Source organism: Delphinapterus leucas, chromosome 5 (genome assembly GCF_059928025.1).
Source record: "Delphinapterus leucas isolate spDelLeu-1000000601 "Yukka" chromosome 5, BTC_Dleu_Yukka2, whole genome shotgun sequence".
Classification (NCBI taxonomy): Eukaryota; Metazoa; Chordata; class Mammalia; order Artiodactyla; family Monodontidae; genus Delphinapterus; species Delphinapterus leucas.
In genome coordinates, this window is record NC_143133.1 from 100,817,738 (window position 1) to 100,842,783 (window position 25,046).

A 25,046-nucleotide genomic window follows, 5' to 3' on the forward strand; every position below is an offset into this window, starting at 1 on the left:
CTCTTCGCTGCAGTGCACAGGCTTCTCATTGTGGTGGCTTCTGTTTTTGCAAAGCAAGGCTCTAGGCACATGGGCTCAGTAGTTGTGGCACGCAGGCCTCAGTAGTTGTGGCGTGCGGGGTCAGTAGTTGTGGCTCACGGGCTGTAGAGAGCAGGCTCAGTAGTTGTGGTGCACAGGCTTAGTTGCTCCGTGGCATGTGGAATCTTCCCGGACCAGGGCTCAAACCCGTGTCCCCTGCATTGGCAGGCTGCGGCACCAGGGAAGTCCCAGAGAGGAATTTTTTTTTAATCATTTATTTTACCATGAGACTTCCCTGTGGTAGAATGGAATCATTTTTTTTAAAGTTCTGGTACATACTTGGATTTTCAATTCCAAAACTCTTTTTATTAATTATAGTATTATTTGATACTTACGTTCACTGTATACAAAACTGGACAAAGTAGGAGTCTTCTATATTGTGCATGCTTCTCCTGGTAAACATTGTTATAAGAACAATACACAACTTCCTCTCCATCAAGTCCATGGCCAGTCATTTATCCTTCAACTCTTCCCAGCATTACTCCTATCCTTTGCCTCAGCATGAGCTCCCAATTTTTCCAGCCCATCATTTCCATCCTGGTTTCCAGCCTGGTTTCTGTGGTGCCATTTAACTATTTCATTCATTTATTCATCTCTTTTTCTTTTAACAATCTCTGTTAAACACCTCCTAGCATAAGGGAATAATTCATTTTGTGAAGTACCCATCCTCAAGTTTGCAAACTAGTAAAAAAGAAACCCTCACGTACCTTGATTATCTGCTACCACGAATCCCATATCACTCCTCAGTTCTAGGTATTTCCCACGGTCTGCTTTCTCTAGTGCCTAGAAAAAGCCACAAAACCATTCTGATTGGTTCCAATAAAATTCATGCATTCTAGCCTAATCTAAACTCTCACTGTAATGTAAAAGCTTTCATGGTTTTGTTTGTTTGTTTGTTTTTGCTGACTCAACACTTTCTTCACAGCAGAATTTCTTTACTCTTCTCAGGAAGTGATTTACTTTTTTTTTTTTTTTTTTTTTTTTTTTGCGGTACGCGGGCCTCTCACTGTTGCGGCCTCTCCCGTTGCGGAGCACAGGCTCTGGACGCGCAAGCTCAGCGGCCATGGCTCACGGGCCCAGCCGCTCCACAGCATGTGGGATCCTCCCGAACCGGGGCATGAACCCGTGTCCCCTGCATCGGCAGGCGGACTCTCAACCACTGCGCCACCGGGGAGGCCCGTGATTTACTTTTATTACCAGGAGTATGGCAAATTTCTGATGAGTATCTTGGGATTCCCTCTGTATTTTCGCTCTTTCCTTTGTTCATTATTTCCTTCTCTTAAGAAGGAAAGGTTCTTCCTCCCTGCTAAATTAACCATCCCATGTATGTTGGTTTTTTCCCATCTCCTCCTCCTGGTTCCTTCACATTTTCCATCAGTTTTCCCCACTATCATTTGCAATCTCCTCCAATCTACACATTTATTATCCACTGCCTAAAAACATCCTCAGACATTTCACTCTTCCAAAAAGACCCTAATAACTCATCTAGTCTCATTTAGTTTATTTTTTTTAATCTTTTTTCTTTCTCAAACCCTCAAACTTCTTGAAAGAATAGTGTTACTCATTTTCTCAATTTACTATCATTTAGTCTGATTTGGTCTCTCACCTGTCTGTGCAATGGAAATAGTCCTCTTAAAGGTCATCAGTGACCTTTGTGTATCACATATATTCATCTTTTCATTCATTCATTCATATTTACTCAGAAAATATTTATTTTGTGCTTGCTATGCATCAGACACTTGCTAGATACTAGAGGTATATCTGAAAAAGACACAGTCCTTTTTGTCAGAGTTTATAATTTTGGTAGAGGAAACAAGTAGAGAAAGAACTATCAATATTAGGCAGTGGAAGAGTCACAATTTTTTAAGCATAAGGCAATATGAAAGTACAAGAAGCAATATCTAACTCAGCCTTGAGGTGGTCATGAAAGCTTTTGTGGACATGAAAGATTTTTTTCCTTTAAGGCTTCTCTTAAAGGAAAAAGAAAAAGTATTCAAAAGAAAAGGGGAGGAAAGGCATTTCTAGCAGGGAAAGTATCTTTCAGGAGAGAATCTAAAAGTTTATATGCTTTTGGTTATCTGTAAATTCAGTAACACAAGTGCAAAATTTGGAGAAGTGGATGGTGATGATGCCCTGGAACAAGGGTTCTACCTGGATTGAGTTTTTAAAGTTCTGTTTCAATGTTTGTGTATTTCAGTGTGCTTTGGGCGGGCAGGCAGAGAAGAGAGGTCTGTGCTTTTCATCTGATTCTAGCAAGTAAGAACCTATGACTTCAGAATATGAAGAGCTACTGCTATAAATGTAGTCAGGGACCACCTTATGGAAAGGCTTTGAATACTAAGCTAAGGAGATACTAAACTGTATCTTGAAAACTCTAGTTTGAAGAAGTTTAAGAAATACAGTATTATGCTCAGATTTTCATTTCTGGAAAGTTCACTCTTTGTAATGTGCATTATAATACGAGACAAGCAAGAAAGCAAGACTGCAGAGAGGGGAATCTAGGACACGTGAAGTAGTCCAGGCTTGAGCTGAATAGTCATCTATGATAGTGATCATGAGTACAAAGAAGAGGGGTGAGTCAGAAACATTTAGAAGGTAGAATTTAGATTTTAGTGGAGTTCTGCCCCCCTGATACAGAGTACACACCGTACATCCCTACACAGCTCCCCCCGCCCCCCACCCTGTCCCCACATGTCCCGTCTTAAGTATTTTGTACTTCTGCCTTTTAAATTATTTGAACTTGGGACTGTGTCTTTGGATTTTCCATCCTCATAGCACGTAGTGCAAAGAATGATGTTTCTGTAGCATACACTGTATTCTAAGAGCTCTGCATATATTAATTCATTTAATGCTCACAACAACCCTATGAGATGCACACTACTATTATACCCTCTTTTCAGTTGAAGAAGAGTCACAGGAAGGTTAAATACCTTCCTAAAGTCATGCACCTGGTAAGTACTGGAGCTGAGATTCAAACCCTAGCAAATCTAGCTTCAGAGTCCAGGCTCTTAACCCGTATGCCAAACTGCCTCAAAACTGTAGTCACATTTTTGAATACCACCTATCCATTATTAAATTTAAAGCAATGTATAAAAATGTTCTAGTCTCACAAGAATAAATTTAGTGCCTTATTTGATTTGTGTGGAACAGCAAATGAGTTTGCTTTCTAATGTTTATGTTTTAATCCTTTCAGAACCAATTCGAAGATACAAAACTTACCACAGTGATATCTTTAGTACCTCCAGTGAAAGTCCATCTATTGTTTCCTCTGAATCAGATTTCAGAAAAGGTGAGAGGGATCTGAACAAGCAAAATGTTCTTAAGAAACCATGATTGTTCTTCTCTTTCAGTAGTGTTGAGATATAAGGTGTCAAAAGAATAATTCTATATAAAATTTTTTAATTATAGAAAACTTCCAGTTACTCATTTTAACAGTATTATAGGAACTTAATAGCAGTGTAGTCATTTTCATAGTAGAGAAAATAATTGTTTTGAAAATAACATGACTTACCTTTAAAGAGTTTATTGACATTATGTCACTAATTTGATTACATGAATATGATTTGTAAAAATTATCTTATGTGTCTGCTGAATGCTTAAGTTTTAAATAAGATTACTTGATATTTTTATCACTTGTACTATTTTTGTTTCATTCACAATTAGTGAGAAAAAGTGAAGTGTCAAAGAGATTTGAGTCCAACAGTGGTCTCCCAGGGGTAGATGAAACCCCAAGTCAAGGCCAGTCACAGAGACCAAGGTATGTAATATGAAAAAATGATAATATATTTCCTGTTGCTGGTGTGTTTTTTTTTTCTTTGTTAGAATCAAGGAGAATTTTTAAAAATTATTCTTTTTCCTCTGTTTTCTCCATTTTCCTTTTCCTTTTCCTCCTCTTTAAGTTCTTGCAAATTCATTCAATTATGTAAAAGATGTTACAGTAGTTTGAGTTATTGGAATCTTTTAAAATTAGAATTGGCCCTGATTATTTATAGTTTGTGCTTGATTTTTAAATTAACGTGAATATAAAATAACTTATTAACAGTAAGGAAGTTCTGAAGGCACGGCATTAAACATCTGTGAGAAGATAGTAAACTTTGATTTCTAAGAGAATAATACTTCTTTCGAGGTTGAATGGGCTCAACAAGCAGGCTTTCAGTGAGTATTATTTGTTGAATGAATAATTAATAGGTTACTACTGAATAACCTATTATGTAAAAAGTTAATTTTTCACTACATCTTTCCTGGCTTAAAAGAGGTCATCTTGTATTTTTTAAAGCCCACTTCGGGCTGTTTAGAGTTCATTTTCATACTGAAATACTCAGGTTTCTTATAAGGTGTGTATTATTCTTGTGCTAGGGTTAGAATGGTGGTATTATAGGCATGGATTGATTTACTTTGTTTGAACTGAAAAGTGTCAAATCAGTAGTGAATATATTAATGTGTATCTTTTGCAGGTGTGTACAGTTCCTTACGTGAACAGAAGCATGTTATTAATGTTAAGCATTAATTTGAAATTCATAATGTGATATTAGAGAACAAGAGGTTGCTTCCAAATTTACTCCCAAACGACAGGAATCCTCTTAAATTTGATATCAGTTCATTTAGTTCAAGTGCCATTATACACAAAAGAATCATTTGAAAATTAACAAAAACTTGCCCTTAGTTGATTAATTCTGGCAGACACTGTTTCATACCTGTAAACTATTAATAGACCAGGTAACCCTAGCCATGTGATTAAAGCAGACAATTTATCCAGGGTTTAGACTCCAAGTAATTACATTGCACTAAAATTATTCCTTAATATTCCAGTTTTTATGAAACTTGTGTGTTTTTCTCTTCCCTCTTGTTCCTTTTAAAATAGTCTATGAGGGACTTCCCTGGCAGTCCAATGGTTAAGACTTCGCCTTCCAACACAGTGGGTACAGGTTCAATCCCTGGTTGGGGAGCTAAGATCCCACATGCCTGGAGGCCAGAAAACCTCCATAACATAAACATAAACATAAAATCGAAGCAACATTGTAACAAATTCAATAAAGACTTTAAAAATGGTCCACATCAAAAAAAAAATCTTAAAAAAAAAATAGTCTATGATACTTTCTTTGAAGAAAGCTCTAATAAGTATTCATTTACCTAAAGTGGTATGATCTTTGCATAATAGCATTTTCTATTTTTATGACCCCATTGTGGTAATAGTATTTGTGATTACTATTTTGGTAATTTTGACCAAAGAGGTAAGAGACAAAGACAGATCTATGCTTGATATTACATAATTTTGTTAAAGAAGCAAAACTGTTTTGGGATGACCAGCCATATGAAGCAAATGTTGAATTGCACTAAGCTCTGTGTTGAATTGAGGAAGTCACTCTTCTCTATATATGTAATTTGGAGAAAACTTATAAATAATTAATATGATGCCCTTTTAACTTAATCAGAAATAGGAGTAAAGATAACAACTGGAAGAATTGTTGGGATTATGTGTTGATTGATTTATTTTTTTTCTGTTTTTTTCTTTACAGTAGGTCCTTGTTGGTTATCCATTTTAAATATAGCAGTGAGTGCATGTCAATCCCAAACTCCCAATCTGATTGATTGATTTTATAGTCAGTTTGCTAGTTATTTAAAATACATATTCCTCCAAACAAAATTGAACCATTTTGTGAGTCTTATTTCAATTTTCTTGATAAGGTACCTAAAAGCGTCGGCATTATAAAAGAATCTTAGTTTTGACTGTTTCCAGTTTAATTTTAGGAAACATTAACATCGAGGCCTTAGCTCATCAAATCGTAATTTAGTGATAAGCTACCTTTTATTTCACATTTTAAGAGGGTAAAAAACACAACATAGTGTTCATAGCATCTGTATTAGATAAAGTTATAGGTGAAAAAAAAATATTTCAAGGAGAAGTAGATTGTCAGGTCTGTGTATTTATTACATTTAATGTAAGGTGCTAAACTCTACTTCTTTTAGAGTACCCCATCTCTTCTTTCTGCACAAGGAAAAACACATTAACTAAAATATTGTCTAGATTCCTTATTCAAGTGCAGAGTTTTCTGTATGTGTACAAAGGCTTCTGATAATATCCTTAACATGCTGGTACTTAATCGGGAGGTTCTGTTTGTTCTTTAGGTCACATATTTGTGAGATCTATTAATAGTTCTGTATTTAGACATGTTGCCTGCTTCTTTATAAAATTTCCATTTCTTTAGCTAGAATGAAATGGAAAAACAGATCGAGACAGTGCTATTGATTTGTATCATAGTGGGTGGGGGGAGATTAACAGGAAATTATGAGTCAGATCCAGAAGAATGAGTAATTTTTGGATTTTGAGCTATCAAAAGTGTCTTTCAGTGACCAAAAAAGATATTCAAAGCTGTTTTCCAAAGAGCAACTCTAAGTTTTTTTTCTGTGTTAACTATTGAAGTACAATTTATACATAGTGCAATTCCCACTGCTTCTGTGCCTATCTGCTTAATGATGTAACCATTTTTTCTGTCTCAAAAGAACCTATTTATTCATTCCTAAATCATCTAGGTTTTCTGAGTTTTTTGTTCGTTTTTCTTTTTCTTTCCTTCCTTCCTTCCTTCCTTCCTTCCTTCCTCGCTCCCTCCTTCCCTCCCTTCCTTCCTTCCTTCCTTCATTGGGTCTTCATTGCTGCACGCAGGCTTTCTCTAGTTGCGGTGAGCGGTGGCTACTCTTCCTTGTGGTGCGTGGGGTTCTCATTGCAGTGGCTTCTCTTGTTGTGGAGCACAGGCTCTAGAGCGCAGGCTCAGTAGTTTTGGTGCATGGGCCTAGTTCTGCAGCGTGTGGGATCTTCCCGGACCAGAGCTCGAACCTGTGTCCCCTGCACTGGCAGGGGAATTCCTAACCACTGCGCCACCAAGGAAGTCCCTGTTCGTTTGTTTTGTCTGTTTAGTTTGTTTGTTTTTTGCCTCTCAAACATTTCAGTCTTTATAGGAATTTCTACCAGATATTGTGTTGGGCCAGATAAAGTGATGATCAGTCATTTTTTGCTACCTGTTTGTAGCCCTGGTATAAAATAATTTGAACAAGAAGGCTAATATATTTGATGAAAATGACAGGTGTGAGTTAAAATGTAAAGATTCAAATTCTTACCATTTTCCTTGACCCCATTAAGTGAGAGTGAGCCATAAAATCATGTTCAATCATTTGCACAACAAATGATTATTGAGTACCTGCCATGTACTGGGTACTTATAGGTACTGGAGATGGAGTCATGAACAAGATCAAGAAGTCCCTAAAGAGATTTTCTAGTGCTGAGGGATAGCCAGTAAACCACTGAAAAAACAAGTAAGTAATGCACCATCAGAATGTGATGGTGCTTGGAAGAAAAATAAATCAGGCTAAAGGGTTAGAAACTACAGGTGTGTGATGTCCAAATTCTAGTTTTCATAGGGTAGGGTGATCAGAGGAGGCCTCTCCCAAGGAGCGACATATGAAAAGAAAACTATTTGCAACAAGGAAGTAAAACATGCAGATATCAGGGGGAAGAGAGTTCCAGACAAAAGGAACAGCAAGAGCAGAGGCCCTGAGGTAGGGGAGATATGTCCATGTTAGGGGAATAGCAGGAAGGGCAGCATAACACAGAAGGCAGCAGAATGAGTGAAGGGCAGAGTGGATGGTAACCAGGACCCAAATCATATCAGACCTCAAAAGCTAAGGTGAGCACTTCAGATGTTATTCTAAGTGTAATGGGAAGCCATTGGATGGTTGAGAGCATAGAGAGCCATGATCTAATTTACATTTTAATGGAATTGATCTGTTCTGTGAAGAACAGTTTGCAGGAGTAAAAGACCAGTTAGGAGGCAATTACAGTACTCCATTTGAGCTGCATACAGCACAGATTAGGTTGCTAGTGGTAAAGAAGATTCAAATACAGATTTCTTCAAGGTTGTGCCCTGCAGGATTTGCTGGTCATTCAGATGTGGGATTTGTAAGAGGAATCAAGAATGACTCCAAGTTGTGTCCTAAGCAACCAGTGAGTGATTGAGAGAAGGTTGCACGTAAGGAAAAAGTATCAAGAATTTGGTTTTAGACATGTTAGGTTAAAGATGCATGTTAACATCCAAGTAGAACACTCACTTAGGCAGGTGAGTAGAATTAGAATTCAGGGGAGAGCCTGGAGTTATGGGAATATAAGATAATTAAGACTAGGTGACTACATGAGATCAGGTAGGTATGAAGACTGTGGAGACTAGAAAACTCTGGAGGTCTGAGCACTGTTGCAGTCTAACATTAAGAGATTAGAAATGAAGGAGGATCCAGCAAAAGAGACTGAGAGGGAGGAGCCAGTGAAGTAGAAGGAAAATAAAAAGAGCATGGTTTCCCAGAAGTCAGATGTTTAAGAAGAGGAATGATTAAGCAGCTGCATGTTATATGATGCTTAGAGGTCAAGTAAGATGCAAACTAAGAATTATCCTTTGGCTTTGGTAACACAGAAGGTAGTCATTTTTGTGACTAGTTTTGGTGAAATGGTAAGGACTCAAACTATTGGTCTGAGTCCAAGAGAGAGTGGGAGATGAAATGGAGATAAAATTTAAAGGACAGTTTTGAAGAAATTTACTCTAAAAGACAGCAGAAAAATGAGACAGAATCTGAAAGGGGATGTGGAACCAAAGGAGGATTTTTTTGTTCTAAGTAGAAAATAGTACAGCATGTTTGTATGCTAATGAGAATAACCTAGTGCATGAGACTAGTGATGCATGTGAGAGGGTAATTGCAGGAGCGAAGTCTTTGGGTGGGGGAGAGGTCTGGAATCCCATGCACGGTAGAGGTTTGACGCCTGTATAAGTGTGCAGGAGATCCATCCGTTGTAACAGAAAAAGACAGCAGAACATACGGATGTGGATTTAGAAAGTCCAGTGGTAGAAGGATAAGGAAGTTACTTCCTGATTGCTCCTTATTTCACCAAGAAAACTGAGGAAAATTCATCAGTTGAGAGGAGACGAGGGAGAAAGTACTGGAGTTTTGAAAAGAAAAGACAAGGAAGAAAATATGAAATAGTTCTCTAAGAAAATTAATCACCAGGCAGTGCTAAGAACCCACTGAGATCAGTCAGCATGGTTCTGCAGTTTCATGAGAGTTGAGGTTGAATGCAAAAGAATGATTTTAATGATGGGCCTTAGAATTCAAGCAGTGTAAGGGCAAGAGAGGGTTAATAGAAAGTGGTAGAGTCAATGGACTACAATTCCTGATAGAGTTGGTGAATTATTTGAAGGGGAGTGTAAGAGGAAGTAAGCTAGAAAAAATAAGGAGATTAGATAGAGAGGGTATTGAAAGATAGAAACAGGAAATTTTAGAAGTGGTGCAGTTATTGGTAATAGCCAGCATAACCATGGGTGTAGATTGCTGGCTGAGGTGGAGGAGGCCAGGGTGTTGGAGCACTCTTCGATCTCTGTCACACCACCACGAATGATGACAGCAGTAGTGGTGAAGACCGCTGAGTCAGCCACTTAAATCTTTCATGAATAAGGGGGAGTTGACCACAGGACAATGTCTAGAGCAAAGCAGAGCAGTGGATGGTGTGAGTTCATAGCATGTACTTCAGAGAAGCTGGGGGCTCTTGGAGGACGGGTCAGTAATGATCTGGAAGCTGAAACAAAAATCACGGGGAATCTCTATCGCATGTCCCGGCCCACTGGTGCAAGATTATGAGAATAAAACAGCCCCGATCTGAGAGAACTGCAGGGGAAGCAGTTTTCAGAAGATGCTGGGATGTTAAGAGAAGAGGTGAAGGATGTAGATCTACCTACAAGTGGGACACCATACTATATTAATATATTAAAAATAGGACTGAAATATTACTGCAATGGTTCTTCTGAAATGAAAAAATAAAGTTCGTTTACATTCTTGATACCTTACTTAACATGACTTTTTATTGTTTAGACTTAAAGTAATTGTTTTCTTCCCAACCCTTACTTTTCTCTTCTATATAGCAGACAATATGAAACACCCCTTGAAGGCAACTTAATTAATCAAGAGATTATGCTAAAACGGCAAGAAGAAGAAATGATGCAGCTGCAAGCCAGAATGGCCCTTAGACAGTCTCGACTGAACCTGTATCCAGGAGACACACTCAAAGCTTCCATGCTTGACATCACCAGGGATCCCTTAAGAGAAATGGCCCTAGAAACAGCCATGACCCAAAGAAAACTAAGAGTAAGTTGATTCTCAGGTTACTGCACCTAAACTTGGCCTCACAGGGAAATGTTATACAAAGTACTTTAAAAAATTCTATAGGTATCCTATAGGTTGCCTGTAGTTAAAATTGAAATCTCATATTAGTTTCCATTGGTGTTAAATATCTTGTTGGTTGATACTAAAATAAATATTTAGCTGTTTTCATGATTTCATTTTTAAAAAAACATTAGATGGAGTTAGAGTATCTTAACTGTATATTTTAAAAATATATTCATGAACCTAAAGTCAACTGGCTTTATTCAGTATTGTGGGGGATTATTTTTTATCCCACAAACCAAGAATATCAGAGATAGAGAGTTCAGAGGTGGTTCAGAAGCTCAAGAATGCTATCAAGTGCATTCCATCTTTCTGCTCTGCCATTCTCAGAATTTTGACAGTAATTCTCTTTATAGTTAAAGGATGACTGCATTATCTCCAAGCATTATATCTTCATATTACAATATCCAAAGATAAGAAAGAACAAATCTTGTGTCTGTGGGGAATTTTTCTTTTATGTGTTTAGTTGCTTTATTTTTCTTTCAATATATATCCTCTATATTTTTATAAGCATAAGCTCAAAATGAACGTAGTCTTTTCTCATAAAATATCATGAACATTTTACAACTTTTCTAATACTATCGTTAAGGGCTGTAAAGTACTCCATTATGTGAACGTACTGTGTACCATAATTTATTTAATCAGTTTCCAGCTATTGGACATTTAAAATGTTTCTAATTTGTAATTGCTATAGAACATCCTTATAGCGAAATCTTTGCAGATAACTTCCTCCAAGTAGAATAGCCAAGTCAAAGGCAAATACCTTTTAAGATATTTTATACATATGGTCAAATTGCCCTTTAAAAGTTTCTTCCAATTTATGTTTCCTCTGATCATGTCTGTTTTCACCATATTCTTACCGACTCTGATATTATCATTCTTTTTTTTATTATTATAACCAATTTGATAGATGAGGCAGTATCTCATTTGTATTGTTCCTTTACAAATAATTCTTCAAAAGCAAAATAAATGTTAGGAAAGTGATAAAATCTAGAATGATTTTTTTCTTTTTAGTCCTACACTAAGAAAGTATATTATCTTATTCTGTTTTGGGTTTTCTTGCTTATTTCAAAGAATCTTCCTAAAAGCATATTTGTATACCCTGAAATTGATAGAATTCAAATTTTCCTCATAGTCTTCTAAGGAGAAGAAACAGTATTGTATGGTGAAAATTACACTGAACTACAAATTAGAAGACTTGGATTCAGTTTCGAATAATTCAATTTCTAATAATATGTCTTTATGTACATTTTTAAACCACTTTGTGTCTCATTATGCTAATTTTTAAAATGTGGAATTGGGTTGTAATTTATAAGACAGTGTCTAATTTTTTGGTTGTTTTTTTTTTTGCGGTATGCGGGCCTCTCACTATTGTGGCCTCTCCCGTTGTGGAGCACAGGCTCTGGACACGCAGGCTCAGCGGCCATGGCTCACGGGCCTAGCCGCTCCATGGCATGTGGGATCTTCCCGGACCAGGGCACGAACCCGTGTCCCCTGCATCGGCAGGCGGACTCTCAACCACTGCGCCACCAGGGAAGCCCAGACAGTGTCTAATTTTAAAGTTATTAGATTCCAGTGAAATACAACTGAATTTATTTCAAGCCGAAGGGAAGAAATTCAATAAGGCTTCATCAATTTATCATTATAACCAATACATTTGTCAAAATTAAGCAATAGGCAGGATAGCATAGGCTTCCAGTGATTAAAGGCCCACATAAAGCATAAAAGGCACCATATATACACATTGTTTTCTAAAATCATAGTTTCAGAGAGCTAATGCAGAACTTTGGCTCATTAGAGAGTTTTTACCTTTATAGTATGCCACTGTTATGTGTCATCTCACTAAAAACCTGTGTTTCCTTTCAGTCAGTCAGTGTGTGCTTTCCTCATCAGAGACGTGCTATATCAATGACTAGAGAATTTGAACTGTTGGTCGTTGAAGGACCACACAGTGTTTCCTCTAAAAAAAAAAAAAAAGAGCAGGAAGGGGGAATTCCCTAGAGGTCCAGTGGTTGGGACTCCGCGCTTCTACTGCAGGGGGCCCAGGTTTGATCCCTAGTGGAGGAACTAAGATCCTGAGAGCCGTGCAGTGCAGCCAAATAAATAAATAAGTAAATAAAATAAAAAGAGTAGGAAGGCTATATTTTTGAGGCTGAAAATAGTACTAGTATTAGGAGGAACAATTTCACAGTTGAACTAATGTTATTTCCCCAAACATAAGTTTTTAGTTCTTTTTTTTTTCTGTATTATTTTTGATGCAGACAAATTTTTAATGTTCATACTCTATTGCCTCATTTGATCTGTATCAAATTCTGTGTTTTCCATGGCAGACTATTTTCATTTCTTCTACTCTGTTTCTATTCTCATTTAAAATGTGTCCTACTGGTTCGTTGAGTATTAACAAATGCTTACTGTTAAACTTTTACTTAAATGGTACCTGTCACATGTTCCACACCTGGCTGTTGGATAGAATTCCCACATCAAGCAACCAAATGAACTGTACAGTGAAATGCAAAGAAGAAACCAACAAAAATAAAACTCCAGTAACCCCCCATTAGTTCAAACACATGCATGCACGAAAGCACGCCCCCCCCGCACACACCACCTGCCTTTGGCCTAAAAATTAGCCCTGTGTTCATTCTACCTTTTGCCCATTTGGACATAATTTTTCCATCTATTCTGAATGCTGCTCCCTCCTGGAATATAACTTGTTTTAAGTTATCTCTTCAACCAATTCTCCCCTCTAGGCAGAAAACCCTGGATATACAAGACGTAAAGGGAAAGAGTAGATTGAAAAGAAGTAAATGCAGAATGTGGACTCTACTCTCCCCAGCTCCTGAGATATTATTTTCTTACTAGAAGCAGCAATAGGGAGCAGAGACTATGATACTTATAATATCCCTAGTTGTCACTAATTAGAACAAAAAAGTACCGGATTCCCAGAACTTGATTACAGATGGAGGTGTCTTTTGTAATATCAAAATAGATGTTGTCCAATAACTAAGACTTGTTTTAGGGCAAATTGAATATCATTCTCTGAAATAATGAAATTCTGTTCAATAACTTTACACATTAGCATTATTAAACCAAATCCTTATGTGAACTTGACAACTCTATATTACTTCAGTAATTGAGACTGCTATTTTTTTGGGGGGGAGTTTGAGTCTACCTGGAGTCCAAAAAATGAAAACCTTTATTTACGTAAAACAATATAAAGCCAGGCTTTATATTTTATGTTGCTGGTAGAAAATGAAGCTGATAGAACTTCTATTCACACTTAGTGTAAGGCATATTCCATTCCCGCTCTTGGCAAATTCCACCATACTTCTTTATCGAAAGTTTTTACATTTGTTTCAGATTACTAGTTCTAATATGGTGGCCTTACATGTAGTTGTTTATTATTATTATTATTATTACATTATTTTCCTTTCAAGGAAAGAGCTAGAATAAATGATAAAAACTATTGATTCTACTTCTGTGATTCACAGAATTTCTTTGGCCCTGAGTTTGTGAAAATGACGATTGAACCATTTATATCTTTGGATTTGCCGCGGTCTATCCTTGTAAGTAATAAAACCACTTGGTGTCACTTTTAGAAAATAATTTTAGTAATGATTTTTTTAAAACAGTAAAATTCTTATAATGTTTATATCGATAACTTCCATTCATTTTTTTCAATTGTAGACCAAGAAAGGGAAGAATGAGGATAACCGAAGAAAAGTAAACATAATGCTTCTGAGTGGACAGAAACTGGAACTGACTTGTGATACCAAAACTATATGTAAAGATGTGTTTGATATGCTTGTGGCCCATATTGGCTTAGTGGAACATCATTTGTTTGCTTTAGCTACCCTCAAAGGTACCAAGGCATTTTAAATTCAGGGTATAGTATGGAAACTTGGCAACAACGACTTCCTATATCTGTTCTGCCTAACCTTCTTTTGGGAAATATTAACTACATGGATATGTCAGCATTGAGAAGTAGGAGTTAGGAACTCCCTTCCTTTTCCTAACTAGGTACATTGTTTTAATAGCCGTGTCTTTTTAGCATCTTCTGTACATGATCATGAAGATTTTTCTCTGGCATTGACTATATAAACATAGATTTTAATTGTTATTTTGGGGACCATAATTTTGCCTACATATGTACTCTAGAAATTAGTATTCTGCTAATATGAGTTTGAATATATAACAGGACCCTATTTCTGAATCTCCATATCAACTTCTTCAGCTTACTATCCTAGAAACAGTGTCTTCCTAAATGTTGTCAGTTGATGACGGAAAATAAGTCATTTCACATTTTTTAAGCATTACATCCACTGACCTGTGACGTTCACAACCATGGGGGTCTCAGAACACAGATTCAGTAGAAACTGCTGCTGTTTATCAATTAGAATTGTCATAGCAATAAGAAACCCCTTGGGGACTTCCCTGGTGGCACAGAGGTTAAGAATCTGCCTGCCAGTGCAGGGGACATGGGCTTGAGCCCTGGTCTGGGAGATCCCACATGCAGCAGAGCAGCTAAGTCTGTGCACCACAACTACCGAGGCTGTGCTCTACAGCCCGTGCACCACAACTACTGAAGCCCATGTGCCTAGAGCCCATGCTCTGCAACAAAAAAAGCCACCGCAATGAGAGGCCCATGCACCGCATCGAAGAGTAACCCCTGCTTGCAGCAACTAGAGAAAGCCCACACGCAGCAACAAAGACCCAATGCAGCCAAAAATAAAAATAAATAAAATATAAATACATTTTTAAAAAAAGAATTAGTTTTTTTTTTTTTTTACACAAAAAGAAACCCTTTGGATCTGGGTTTAAATAAATATTTCTTTAATATTACTATATTTATAAATTACTCTTCAATATTTCAGATTCCTGTTTACCTCAAAATTTAACTTAAAAAGCTTTGACAACAAAGTACAATAAATTATAATTGAAGGATCAAATCACCCTGAAACCCTGCAAGATCAGGATAACACCATCTTTGTCATACAAGAAATATGTCTTTCAACTTAGTTTATTGAATTCTTGTTCCTTAAACACTCATAATTCATTTTGTAGAGTCATCCAATAAATATTCGATTAGTGCCTATTGATGTTCGATCACTTTACTAATTACAGTTTTAGACTAATCATGTAATACTATCTGTATAAAAATATTCAATTAGTCAGAAGTTTGTATCTAATTTTGTATCTAATTTCTTAAACATTCTGGATAAGTCAGATCTTACTGACTAATCTTTTATTTGGAGAGAATCAAGAATTAAACGATGTATTAAAACTAAAAATAAAATGATTATTGTTCCTTCTAGGTTTCAATGGTAGCTCAACTATAATAAATAGAGCTAATATTTATTGAATGCTTACCATGTGCCACATGCTTTAAACTACCAAATATTCTATAACCATTATGTCATTTGATCTCTACAACAACCCTGAAAAGTAGCAATTAGCACTATCCTGATTTTACAGACAAGAAAATTGATGTCTAGATAGGTTACATAATTTATTCAGTATCACACAGGTAGTAAATGATGTGGCTAGGAGTTGAATCCACATCTGTCTGTCTTCAGAGCTCTCATTTATAAAAGACTGAGCCATACTGCCTCCCATCCATATGCAGTGCCTCAGAATTCCCTGTCATACTTCTTAACAATCCTGTTTTATTCTGGTATAAAACTGTTTTGTGTAAGTCTGACCGAAAAATGAAGAAATTAAAAGAAAACATGAAAGTATTTTTATTTTATCTGAATATTTCTCATTCTGTTCTAGATAATGAATATTTCTTTGTTGATCCTGATCTAAAATTAACCAAAGTGGCCCCAGAGGGATGGAAAGAAGAACCAAAGAAAAAGAGCAAAGCCTCTGTTAATTTTACTTTGTTTTTTCGAATTAAATTTTTCATGGATGATGTTAGTCTAATACAGTGAGTACACAAGAGTTTCTATGTTTCTCTTTTTGGCCCCTGGTGTTTTGACCCTTTAGTTTACTGATTTACTTTATTCTGAATTATTTCAAATAATTATTGAAATAATTATTTTCAATAATTATTTTATTATTGAATTATTGAATTCTGATCAATGATATTATTTTATTCTGATCAATGATAAAGTCTTATTTATCATTGCTTATTAGTTTATTCTGAATTATTTTATTCTGATCAATAATAAAGTCTTCTTTATCATAAAAGAAGTATTTCCTTCAATATAGTTTATTAATTTCTTATGCTTAATCATAAGCCATCTGGGCAACTAAACTTATATGCCAATAAAAAAAATCACCCCAAGATTCAAGATCAAAAACCTAGATGTTTTGTGTATGTGTTTGTTTTCCCAGACATACTCTGACCTGTCATCAGTATTATCTTCAGCTGCGAAAAGATATCTTGGAGGAGAGGATGCACTGTGATGATGAGACTTCTTTATTACTAGCATCCTTGGCTCTACAAGCTGAGTATGGAGATTATCAACCAGAGGTAGGATTTATTTTTTTCTCCAGGACAAATTTTGCATTGGTGTTCTTATCCTCGGCATGGTTAAAGACTAAACCTGGTTGAGGCATTTGCTGTTTATATCTGGAGATTTTTGAGGCTAGTTTGGTGCCTCAGAATGACCGAGTTCCCCGTGTATATTGGTTATTTCAAACCATGCAGTGTGGGATTTCTCTTTCTTTCTTTCTTTCTTTCTTTCTTTCTTTCTTTCTTTCTTTCTTTCTTTCTTCTCTCTCTCTTTCTCTCTCTCCCCCTCCCTCTTCCTCCCTCCCTCCCTTCCTTCCTTTCTTTTTTTTTCTGTTTAAAAATTACCCTGTTTCAGAGTTTGGGGATATCTAGCACTTACCTTTCCTTCTCCCTATTTCTAACTAACAGATACTAGACATAAGGGTTACCAGCCAAATCTGGATCAAAGGGGTCTTCCATCTTCCACATGGATCCATGCAGTGATAGGCTGAGAACCCAGCAGAGCTCACTGTATGGAGAGCACATGTTCAAGGCCAAATGCACCTGAATACAAGTGGACCTAAGAGGAAGCAGGGAGCAAGAAGAGATTGTGCCACTCAAGCGGCATCCTTCACAACATTAATCCTTAACTGTAGTGACATTTGGCCTTTGATTGTCAGTCTCTCCTCAAGCTTGCTGATAAGTTCAGTCATTCTACTTCACTGAATAAAAAGAGAAAGACAGATGCACTTTCTCTAAAACTCATTCCTCAGAGAGAAGTATAAATAGGAGTACCTTATCTCTTGTTGAGGCAAGAACTTTAAGATAAGAGGAAGAGGGCAAACAGAATTTCTTACACAAACACTCTCCTTTTAGGTTCACGGTGTGTCTTATTTTAGACTGGAGCATTATTTACCTCCCAGAGTGATGGAGAAACTTGATTTATCCTATATTAAAGAAGAGTTACCGAAATTGCATAATACCTATGTGGGAGCTTCTGAAAAAGAGACAGAGTTAGAATTTTTAAAGGTAAGCGTGCAAGATTACAAATGATAAACTTTGCATCTTTTTCAAAGTAAGGAAGAAGTGTTGGAAGACATACATCTAAAAGCTCAGGTGCCAATAACTGTTGCTATATGCTTTATCTCAGCTCATTTATTCCTGACTAAAACCATGGTATTTTAATTCTCATTTTGTAAAAGAGGGAACTGAGGCTCAGAGAGGAAATGTAATGTTCCCAAAGTCAGTGGCTGATATGTGGAGCAAAACTATGATTTGAACCCGTATCTATCTGGCTATGGATTATATGCTTTTATCCTATTTCATACTCTCAAAATCAAGATATATTATAAAGAAGAAACAATTGGATTTTGTGACTCTCTGGATAAGAAAAGCAAGTTGAAACTAATTCTAGAGTTGTTTTGCTTTGTTTTTTCTTAAAAAGCTTAAGATTCAATTATATCTTCTAAAAATAGTCTTTCCATTAATGCCAACTAATTCACACGGGGGAAGGGAGTTAGAAAAATTGATTTATAGTTTCAGTTCTGCCACCATGTTCCTATAAGACCTCAGATGAATAACAGTGCATTTATGATTAGAAAAGACAGTACTATGCAAACTTCCAGTGTGAACAGCAAATATATGATAATATTCTATTGAGAAGAGAAAATCCAGAGTATTCTCCTCTTGGGGGGACTTCCCCAGTGGTCCAGTGGTTAAGACTCCCTGCTTCCACTGCAGGACGTGCAGGTTCGATTCCGGTCAGGGAACTAAGATCCCATATGCCCTGTGGCATGGCCGACAAAAAAAGAAAAGAAAAGAAAAGAATATTTTCCTCTTGTAGCTCCCCAGGATGTAACAGCATGCCTTAGATTTGCTGCTCCATAATAAGGGAAGGGAGCCAAGTTTCCCAACCCTACAAATATCTATAAAGGGGTTTCATTCACAGACTTATACCACCTTTAATCTAGGATTTATGGTAAGAAAGGCAGGGTGGTTTGTTTTAAGTTGACTCTACTTTTAAAGACATTACCTTATGTACTTATTTTTTTCCTCGGTTATTACATGTTTATACTTGTAGGAAGTAAATATCATGTTATATTTTTATTAATAAAGGTAGAAGACAGATTAACACAGCAGAAAGAATTTGCATGGGGATTTTCAGACAGTCTTGCATTTGAATTCTTGTTTCAACCAGCTGGGTAAACTTGGACAATGTACTTTAACCTCTCTGAGCTTCAGTTTTCCCCATATAAGTAGTGTGCTTAATGCATAGTAGGCTGCCCTTCTCCTTCTAATAATGTATCCTGTTACTCCTTTTCTCTTCAGCTTGAGCATCTTTCTTCTAACCTAAGAATTTTTTTTTAAATCTCATTAATATACCCTTCCAAGGTTACCCTTCTGCTATATATTATATTGCCTCTGAAAACCTTTTATATCTTTTTGTAAATCTGCTTTATTGAGGTATAATTTACATACAATAAAATTGACCACTGTTAAATGTTCAGTTCAGTGAGTTTTGAAAATATATATACAGTTGAGCAACCATTTCCACAACCATGATAAAGAACAAGGGTTAGCAAACTGTGGTCTGCCTATTTTATAAGTAAACTTTTATTGGAACTCGGCCATGCTCATTTGTTTCCCTATTGTCTGTATCTGCTTTCACACTACAACAGCAGGGTTAAGTAGTTACAACAGAGATCATATGACCCACAAAGCCGAAAATGTTTCCTATCTAGCCCTTTAAATAAAAAGTTTGCCAAAAATATAACACACTTCCAACACCAAAAATTTCCCTCATGTCCCTTTACATTCAGTCCCTTCCCCCCTATTCCTAACCTCTGGCAAATATTGATCTGCTTTCTATCACTATAATTTTATTCTTTTCCAGAATTTCATTTAAAGAATCATATATTGCATAGTCTTCTGTGTCTGGTTCTTTTCACTTAGAATAATACTTTTGAGATTCACCCATGTGTGGTGTGTATAGTAGTTTGTTTATTATGGCTGAGTAGTTTTCTGTTGTACAGATATGCAACGATTTGTTTTTTTTTCTTTAGTTGATGGATATAAAGCTGCTTTAAACACTCAAATACACATTTTTGCATGAACATATGATTTTTCTTTTTCTTGAGTAAATACCTACCATTAGGTTTGCTGGGATCTGTGGTAAGTGTATGTGTTACTTCTGCAGAACTGCCAAATTGTTCTCAAGTGGTTGTACAGTTTTATAGTACTACCAGTAATGTATGGGATTTCCAGTTGCTCTACACCCTTAACAACACTTGGTATGTTTAGTTTTGTTTTCTTTTTTTTACATTTTAGCTATTGAAATAAGGTAAGCAGTGGTTTATGATTGTAGTTTTAATTTGTATTTCCCTAATTACTGTTATTTTGAGCATCTTTTCGTGTTTATTTGTTGTTCATATGTCTTCTTTGTTGATGTGTCTAATAAAATCTTTTGCCCATTTTTGTATCTGGTTATTTTGTATCTGAGAAGTACATATTCTTTATGTATTCTAGATACGATTCCTTATCTCCCAGTCTGTGACTTGCCTTTGTTTTTCCTGTCATTGACTTTTGAAGAGCAGAAGTTTCTGATGTTAATGAAGCTTCAGTTTACCAATTTTTCCTTCTGTGGTTCCTGCTTTTTATGCCCCGTCTAAGATATCTTTGTCTAACCCACAGTCAAATATTTTCTAAACTTTCTAGTTTTAGCTCCTGTATTTAAGTCTGTTATCGTTTGGGGGATAATTTTCATATATTGGCTAAAGTAAGGGTCAAGATTTATTTTCTTGGCATACGAATATCCAGTTGTTCCAGCAACATTTGTTTAAGAGACTATCCTTTCCATATTAAACGACATTGGTACAACTTCTGTATCTTTAAGTCACCTTTTCCAAGGTGCATTTTTATGTTATGGTATTGTTCCAACAGGTCTGCCAAAGACTGACAGAATATGGAGTTCATTTTCACCGGGTGCACCCTGAGAAAAAGTCACAAACGGGAATACTGCTTGGAGTCTGTTCTAAAGGTGTCCTTGTGTTTGAGGTTCACAATGGAGTTCGCACATTGGTCCTTCGCTTTCCATGGAGGGAAACCAAGAAAATTTCTTTTTCCGTATGTCCATTTTAACCTCTCTTGATTCTACATTTAAATTGGTGTTGTCGATTTCAAATGTAACATATTAATTGACTTTTCTTAAGCGAACTTTAAACCCTGGCATTTAGTAGGGCTTATATGTCTTAATACTATTTAACTCTTCTTTCTTAGTTGTGGGAAGTATTATTGAGATTTTGGTTTTGGTTTTCTCAGAAGGTGATTTTTAAAAGAATTCTTAGCTGGTTATATGCTCAATTAACTTTAGTTAAATTACAACCAAGTTGACTTCTCTGTTAATTCAGAACTTATTCTAGGGTACTAATACTTCTCACATGGAGAAAACCCGCTAATGTATTTAAGACTGATAATTATCTTAACCCCAGTGAACTTTGTCTAGTTTAGTAATAGGTCCCTCACAGAACTGTATTTGAATCTCAGTGGTCCAGAGATTTACTGACTTTTATGAACTAGCCTCAGGACTTTCTACAGTTTTAAGTTTTAGTGTGTAGTCTCTGGAGATAAAGTTAGGAAAGCAATTTTTAGAAAATCATGTTTATGAAAGATAACTATAAAGGCATATTTTGATTTTGGAAGTAGGTGGAAAATCTGAACATTGAAGTGTGATTATCAAACCCCAGAGGTAAATCAAAAATCTGTTCAGGTATTTGTTTTCCTAATGGTATTCAGGGACTACTGACATCTTTAGTTTATATTTGGGCTGAAATATGGTTTCACCAGAACAAACAAAATTTATAAGGTTATAATATCAAAGTCCCAACTGACTGTGGATAATCTTCAACCTAGAGACCTTTGGAATCATTTCTAGACCTGAGGGTTAGTTGGTTGGTTTCCCGTGAAGCCCAGAGATACCACTAAGATTACCACATAATAATGTATTCTCTCAGGAAATCCCAGACCATCCTCATCTTCCCAAGATTGTCAAGATCAGGAAATTACCTAGGTTTAACTTACCTTCCCCAATGAAAATGCTGGCAGAGCAAGTGCCTAGAGGAAACCTTGATGAATTAAATACAAATCTAATTTGGACCAGTTTTAAAAGGGCAGCAAATCAAATAATCATCCAGCATTCAGCCGTCATTTACCAGCTATCACATCAGCCCTGCAATAAAAATAGAACTAGCTGTGATTAGCTCATTTTTAAAGATCTCCAGTAATAAGAATAGCCCACATTTCCCTGCAAACTATTCCTGTCTCTAACAGAACTTGTTTATCCTGTAGTTCTTTCTCTAACACAGAGTTCTCTTTTTTAAACTCTCCTTTTTTCTTCCACTGGCCTCTGGGGAGATGGATAAGTTACCCTTCGCCCTTCTCATCTCTTACAACTGAATTTCCTTAGGCACATTTCTTGTCCAGTCCATCAGTTAACACTTAGGATCAATTATCCTTATGATTTGTTTCAAACCTGTACAGCTTTACGACTGTGGAGTTCAACATCCTTGGGAATTACTTGATAGTGGTTAAATGCACTGTTTGTTAGGAGAAAAATTCCCCAACTATTTGCAGAGTTACTAGGAATGCTACTGGTAGTCAGGATACTAGCTTGGTGCTACTATAGCTTTAACTCCTCTCTAATACTTGCTGATTTCCTTTACTAAAGAAAGAGAGAACAGGGTCCCCGAGATTTCATTGGTAACAACATCTAGCAAGAATTTAATAGTCTTATTTTGTTTTTAAGACCAGGAATTATGAAGATGGCACCTGCATGATTGAAGTTTGAGTAATACTCTGTTATCATATCTTTTGTGAGTCTATGAAATTTGACTTGTCTGAGCCTATTTCTGCATTTGACAACAAGACAAGGGACATGATATAGAGGAAATAATTTGTACAGTAGAGAGGCCAAGAGCTACAGTAGAATCTAGCTGGGCTTGAGCAATTCTCCAGAGACATTAGTCTTAGATCCCTGACATGTTGAATTCTAGTCTTTTAAGGCATATGGATCACTGCAAGCCTTACCACATAGGTCGCAATATTTCAGGGTGTCCTCTTACATATGAAACATTCATTTTTAAGAAGCAGGGAGATAAAACTGATTAATGATTCTTTTCCTTTCCCAGAATTTGGCAAGAATCACTGTCTCTAAATATTGATGTGTTTCATCTCTCAGCCCAGCACTTATGTTATCCGGTGTTTCTGCATTCCAGCATTTTCCTTAACTTCCCACATTTTCCATCCCAGCCTTCATGCCACCAAGATTTTTCTTGACTGAATCACAGTGCTTATTACTGCATATCAATATCAGTTTTTGTTGAACTTCATTTTTTTTAATCTAAGACTGTAGAACATATATTTCTTGTAATTTCTTTTTCAAATAGTTTTGGTGTTTGTAAACATTGCAGTAAACTCAAAATATCAGTAATCTTTAAAGGAAACTGTTTCCCTTGCTGGTGGCTGGTATACAGTCTATACAATCTGATTTAGGCTACAGTTTCTAAAAGTGGCAAATAATATTAATTTCATTTATTTCCTAAATTTCTAATAATACAGAGTTATATTTTTCTATATTTATATTAGATATAGGTCAATGAGTATTCATGCCTAATAATGTGAAGTAAAAATAATATCTGTACTTACTCATTGTTTCTAAAATTTGGTCATGCAATGAAGTGATAGGAAAATATCCTAATTTTAAATACCCTTGATTAATATTGTAGAAAAAGAAAATCACATTGCAGAATACATCAGATGGAATAAAACACGCCTTCCAGACAGACAACAGTAAGACATGCCAGTACCTGCTGCACCTCTGCTCTTCCCAGCATAAGTTCCAGCTGCAAATGAGAGCAAGACAGAGCAACCAAGATGCCCAGGATATCGGTAAGGAGAAGCAAACTGTGTCAGATGACTCCAGGGTAGATGCATGATTTTTGCCACAAACTTTAAAAGAACTTCCACTTTTAGGATGAAAATGACAAGGTATGTAAGTCAAGTTCATAAAGGTGTCATAAATGAAGCTGAGATGTCAACTTCATGTTTATTTTGAAAACAGCACCCCTCATCAGTCAGGGAGTACCTATTGAACTATTTTGTGCTGATTGTTAGGCTAGCTGATGTAAATATTGTAAAAGTTTCAGACACATTCTCTACCCGTAGTAAACTTACACACTGGGAGATAAGACCAACAAACATGAAACAGTAATACACAATAGAGGGTCAAGGTTTCAATAACAGGTTATATTGTACAGTCTCTGATATACACTACAGGAGGAAAAGGAGATCAGAGGATAGAGTATGTGAGTGGTGGCACTTGAATTGGAACTTTCAGGACAAAAATACTTAAGTAGGTTGACGACAAATGGAAGGGCTTTCCAGATAAGGGAAAGAACATGGGAAACAGGGTGGTGGACTCTGCACCCAGAATGGGGAAGTCAGGTACCATAACAGTTTTGGGGGTGACAGATTTCAGTTTTACTTGGTCACGTCCCTGTTCTGAGACTGACGTGAGTAACCATAGTACCAATATAAGTGCTCAGGAGAGCGGTTTCAGTTCCTTTTGAAAAGGAACCAACAGAAGAAACCAATTTAGCTCTGAAGAATATCTCAATCAGAACTGAAATATTTAAAGCTTACTCTGCAAGACCACATGTAGAGATTAAAGTTGTAGAAAGTCTAGTTCTGCATATTAAATTCTTATAGACTTCAGTGAAACACTTTTTTAATCAAGAATTTGATTAAAAAATTAAATGTAATGGCACTGATGACTTTGTGCAGCAGAGCCCTATGAATTCTTTATCCGAAACTTCCCATGTAGGATCAGACTGGGGTGATGGCAACCTATGAATAAATGTTTCTCAGCCTTTCAGAATCAAGATGGTAGGGGCTGTATACTGATTAAAAATGAAGATTCCAGAAACCTATGTGACACTTAGTGAATCACAGTCTTTCGGCATTGGGTCCCTGGAATCTGCATTTTAACAGGCTTTCCTCAGTAGTGATTTTATGCATGCTACAATATGATAACTGTTGCTGTAATCTCATTATTCCTTTTCTTTCCCTGCTTTGCTCTGCTAAAAAATTTGTATGCTCTTATATATTTTCAAAGTATAGTGAAATATACAGAATGAAGTAAGTCAGAAAGAGAAAAACAAATACCGTATGCTAACACATATATATGGAATCTAAAAAACAAAACAAAAAAATGGTCATGAAGAAC

At 36.3% G+C, this 25,046-nt stretch overlaps 1 protein-coding gene across 25 annotated transcripts in view; it reads left to right on the top strand.

Moving 5' to 3' along the window:
- Window positions 1–25,046, top strand: part of PTPN13 (protein tyrosine phosphatase non-receptor type 13) — a 264,276-nt gene that overhangs the window by 126,726 nt on the left and 112,504 nt on the right. For 23 of the 25 annotated variants that reach the window (XR_016393354.1, XM_022561623.3, XM_089912233.1 and 20 more), the window contains 10 exons: window positions 3,272–3,367; window positions 3,742–3,835; window positions 10,032–10,254; window positions 13,821–13,895; window positions 14,017–14,191; window positions 16,105–16,258; window positions 16,669–16,807; window positions 17,645–17,797; window positions 20,708–20,890; window positions 23,548–23,710. Coding sequence is in view for 24 of the 25 variants with exons in the window: in XM_022561623.3 (XP_022417331.1) it covers window positions 3,272–3,367; window positions 3,742–3,835; window positions 10,032–10,254; window positions 13,821–13,895; window positions 14,017–14,191; window positions 16,105–16,258; window positions 16,669–16,807; window positions 17,645–17,797; window positions 20,708–20,890; window positions 23,548–23,710 (1,455 nt within the window). In the remaining variant the exon portion in view is untranslated. The remainder of the gene's footprint in view (window positions 1–3,271; window positions 3,368–3,741; window positions 3,836–10,031; window positions 10,255–13,820; window positions 13,896–14,016; window positions 14,192–16,104; window positions 16,259–16,668; window positions 16,808–17,644; window positions 17,798–20,707; window positions 20,891–23,547; window positions 23,711–25,046) is intronic. The other 2 variants (XM_089912244.1, XM_089912240.1) reach the window with 2 other exon arrangements.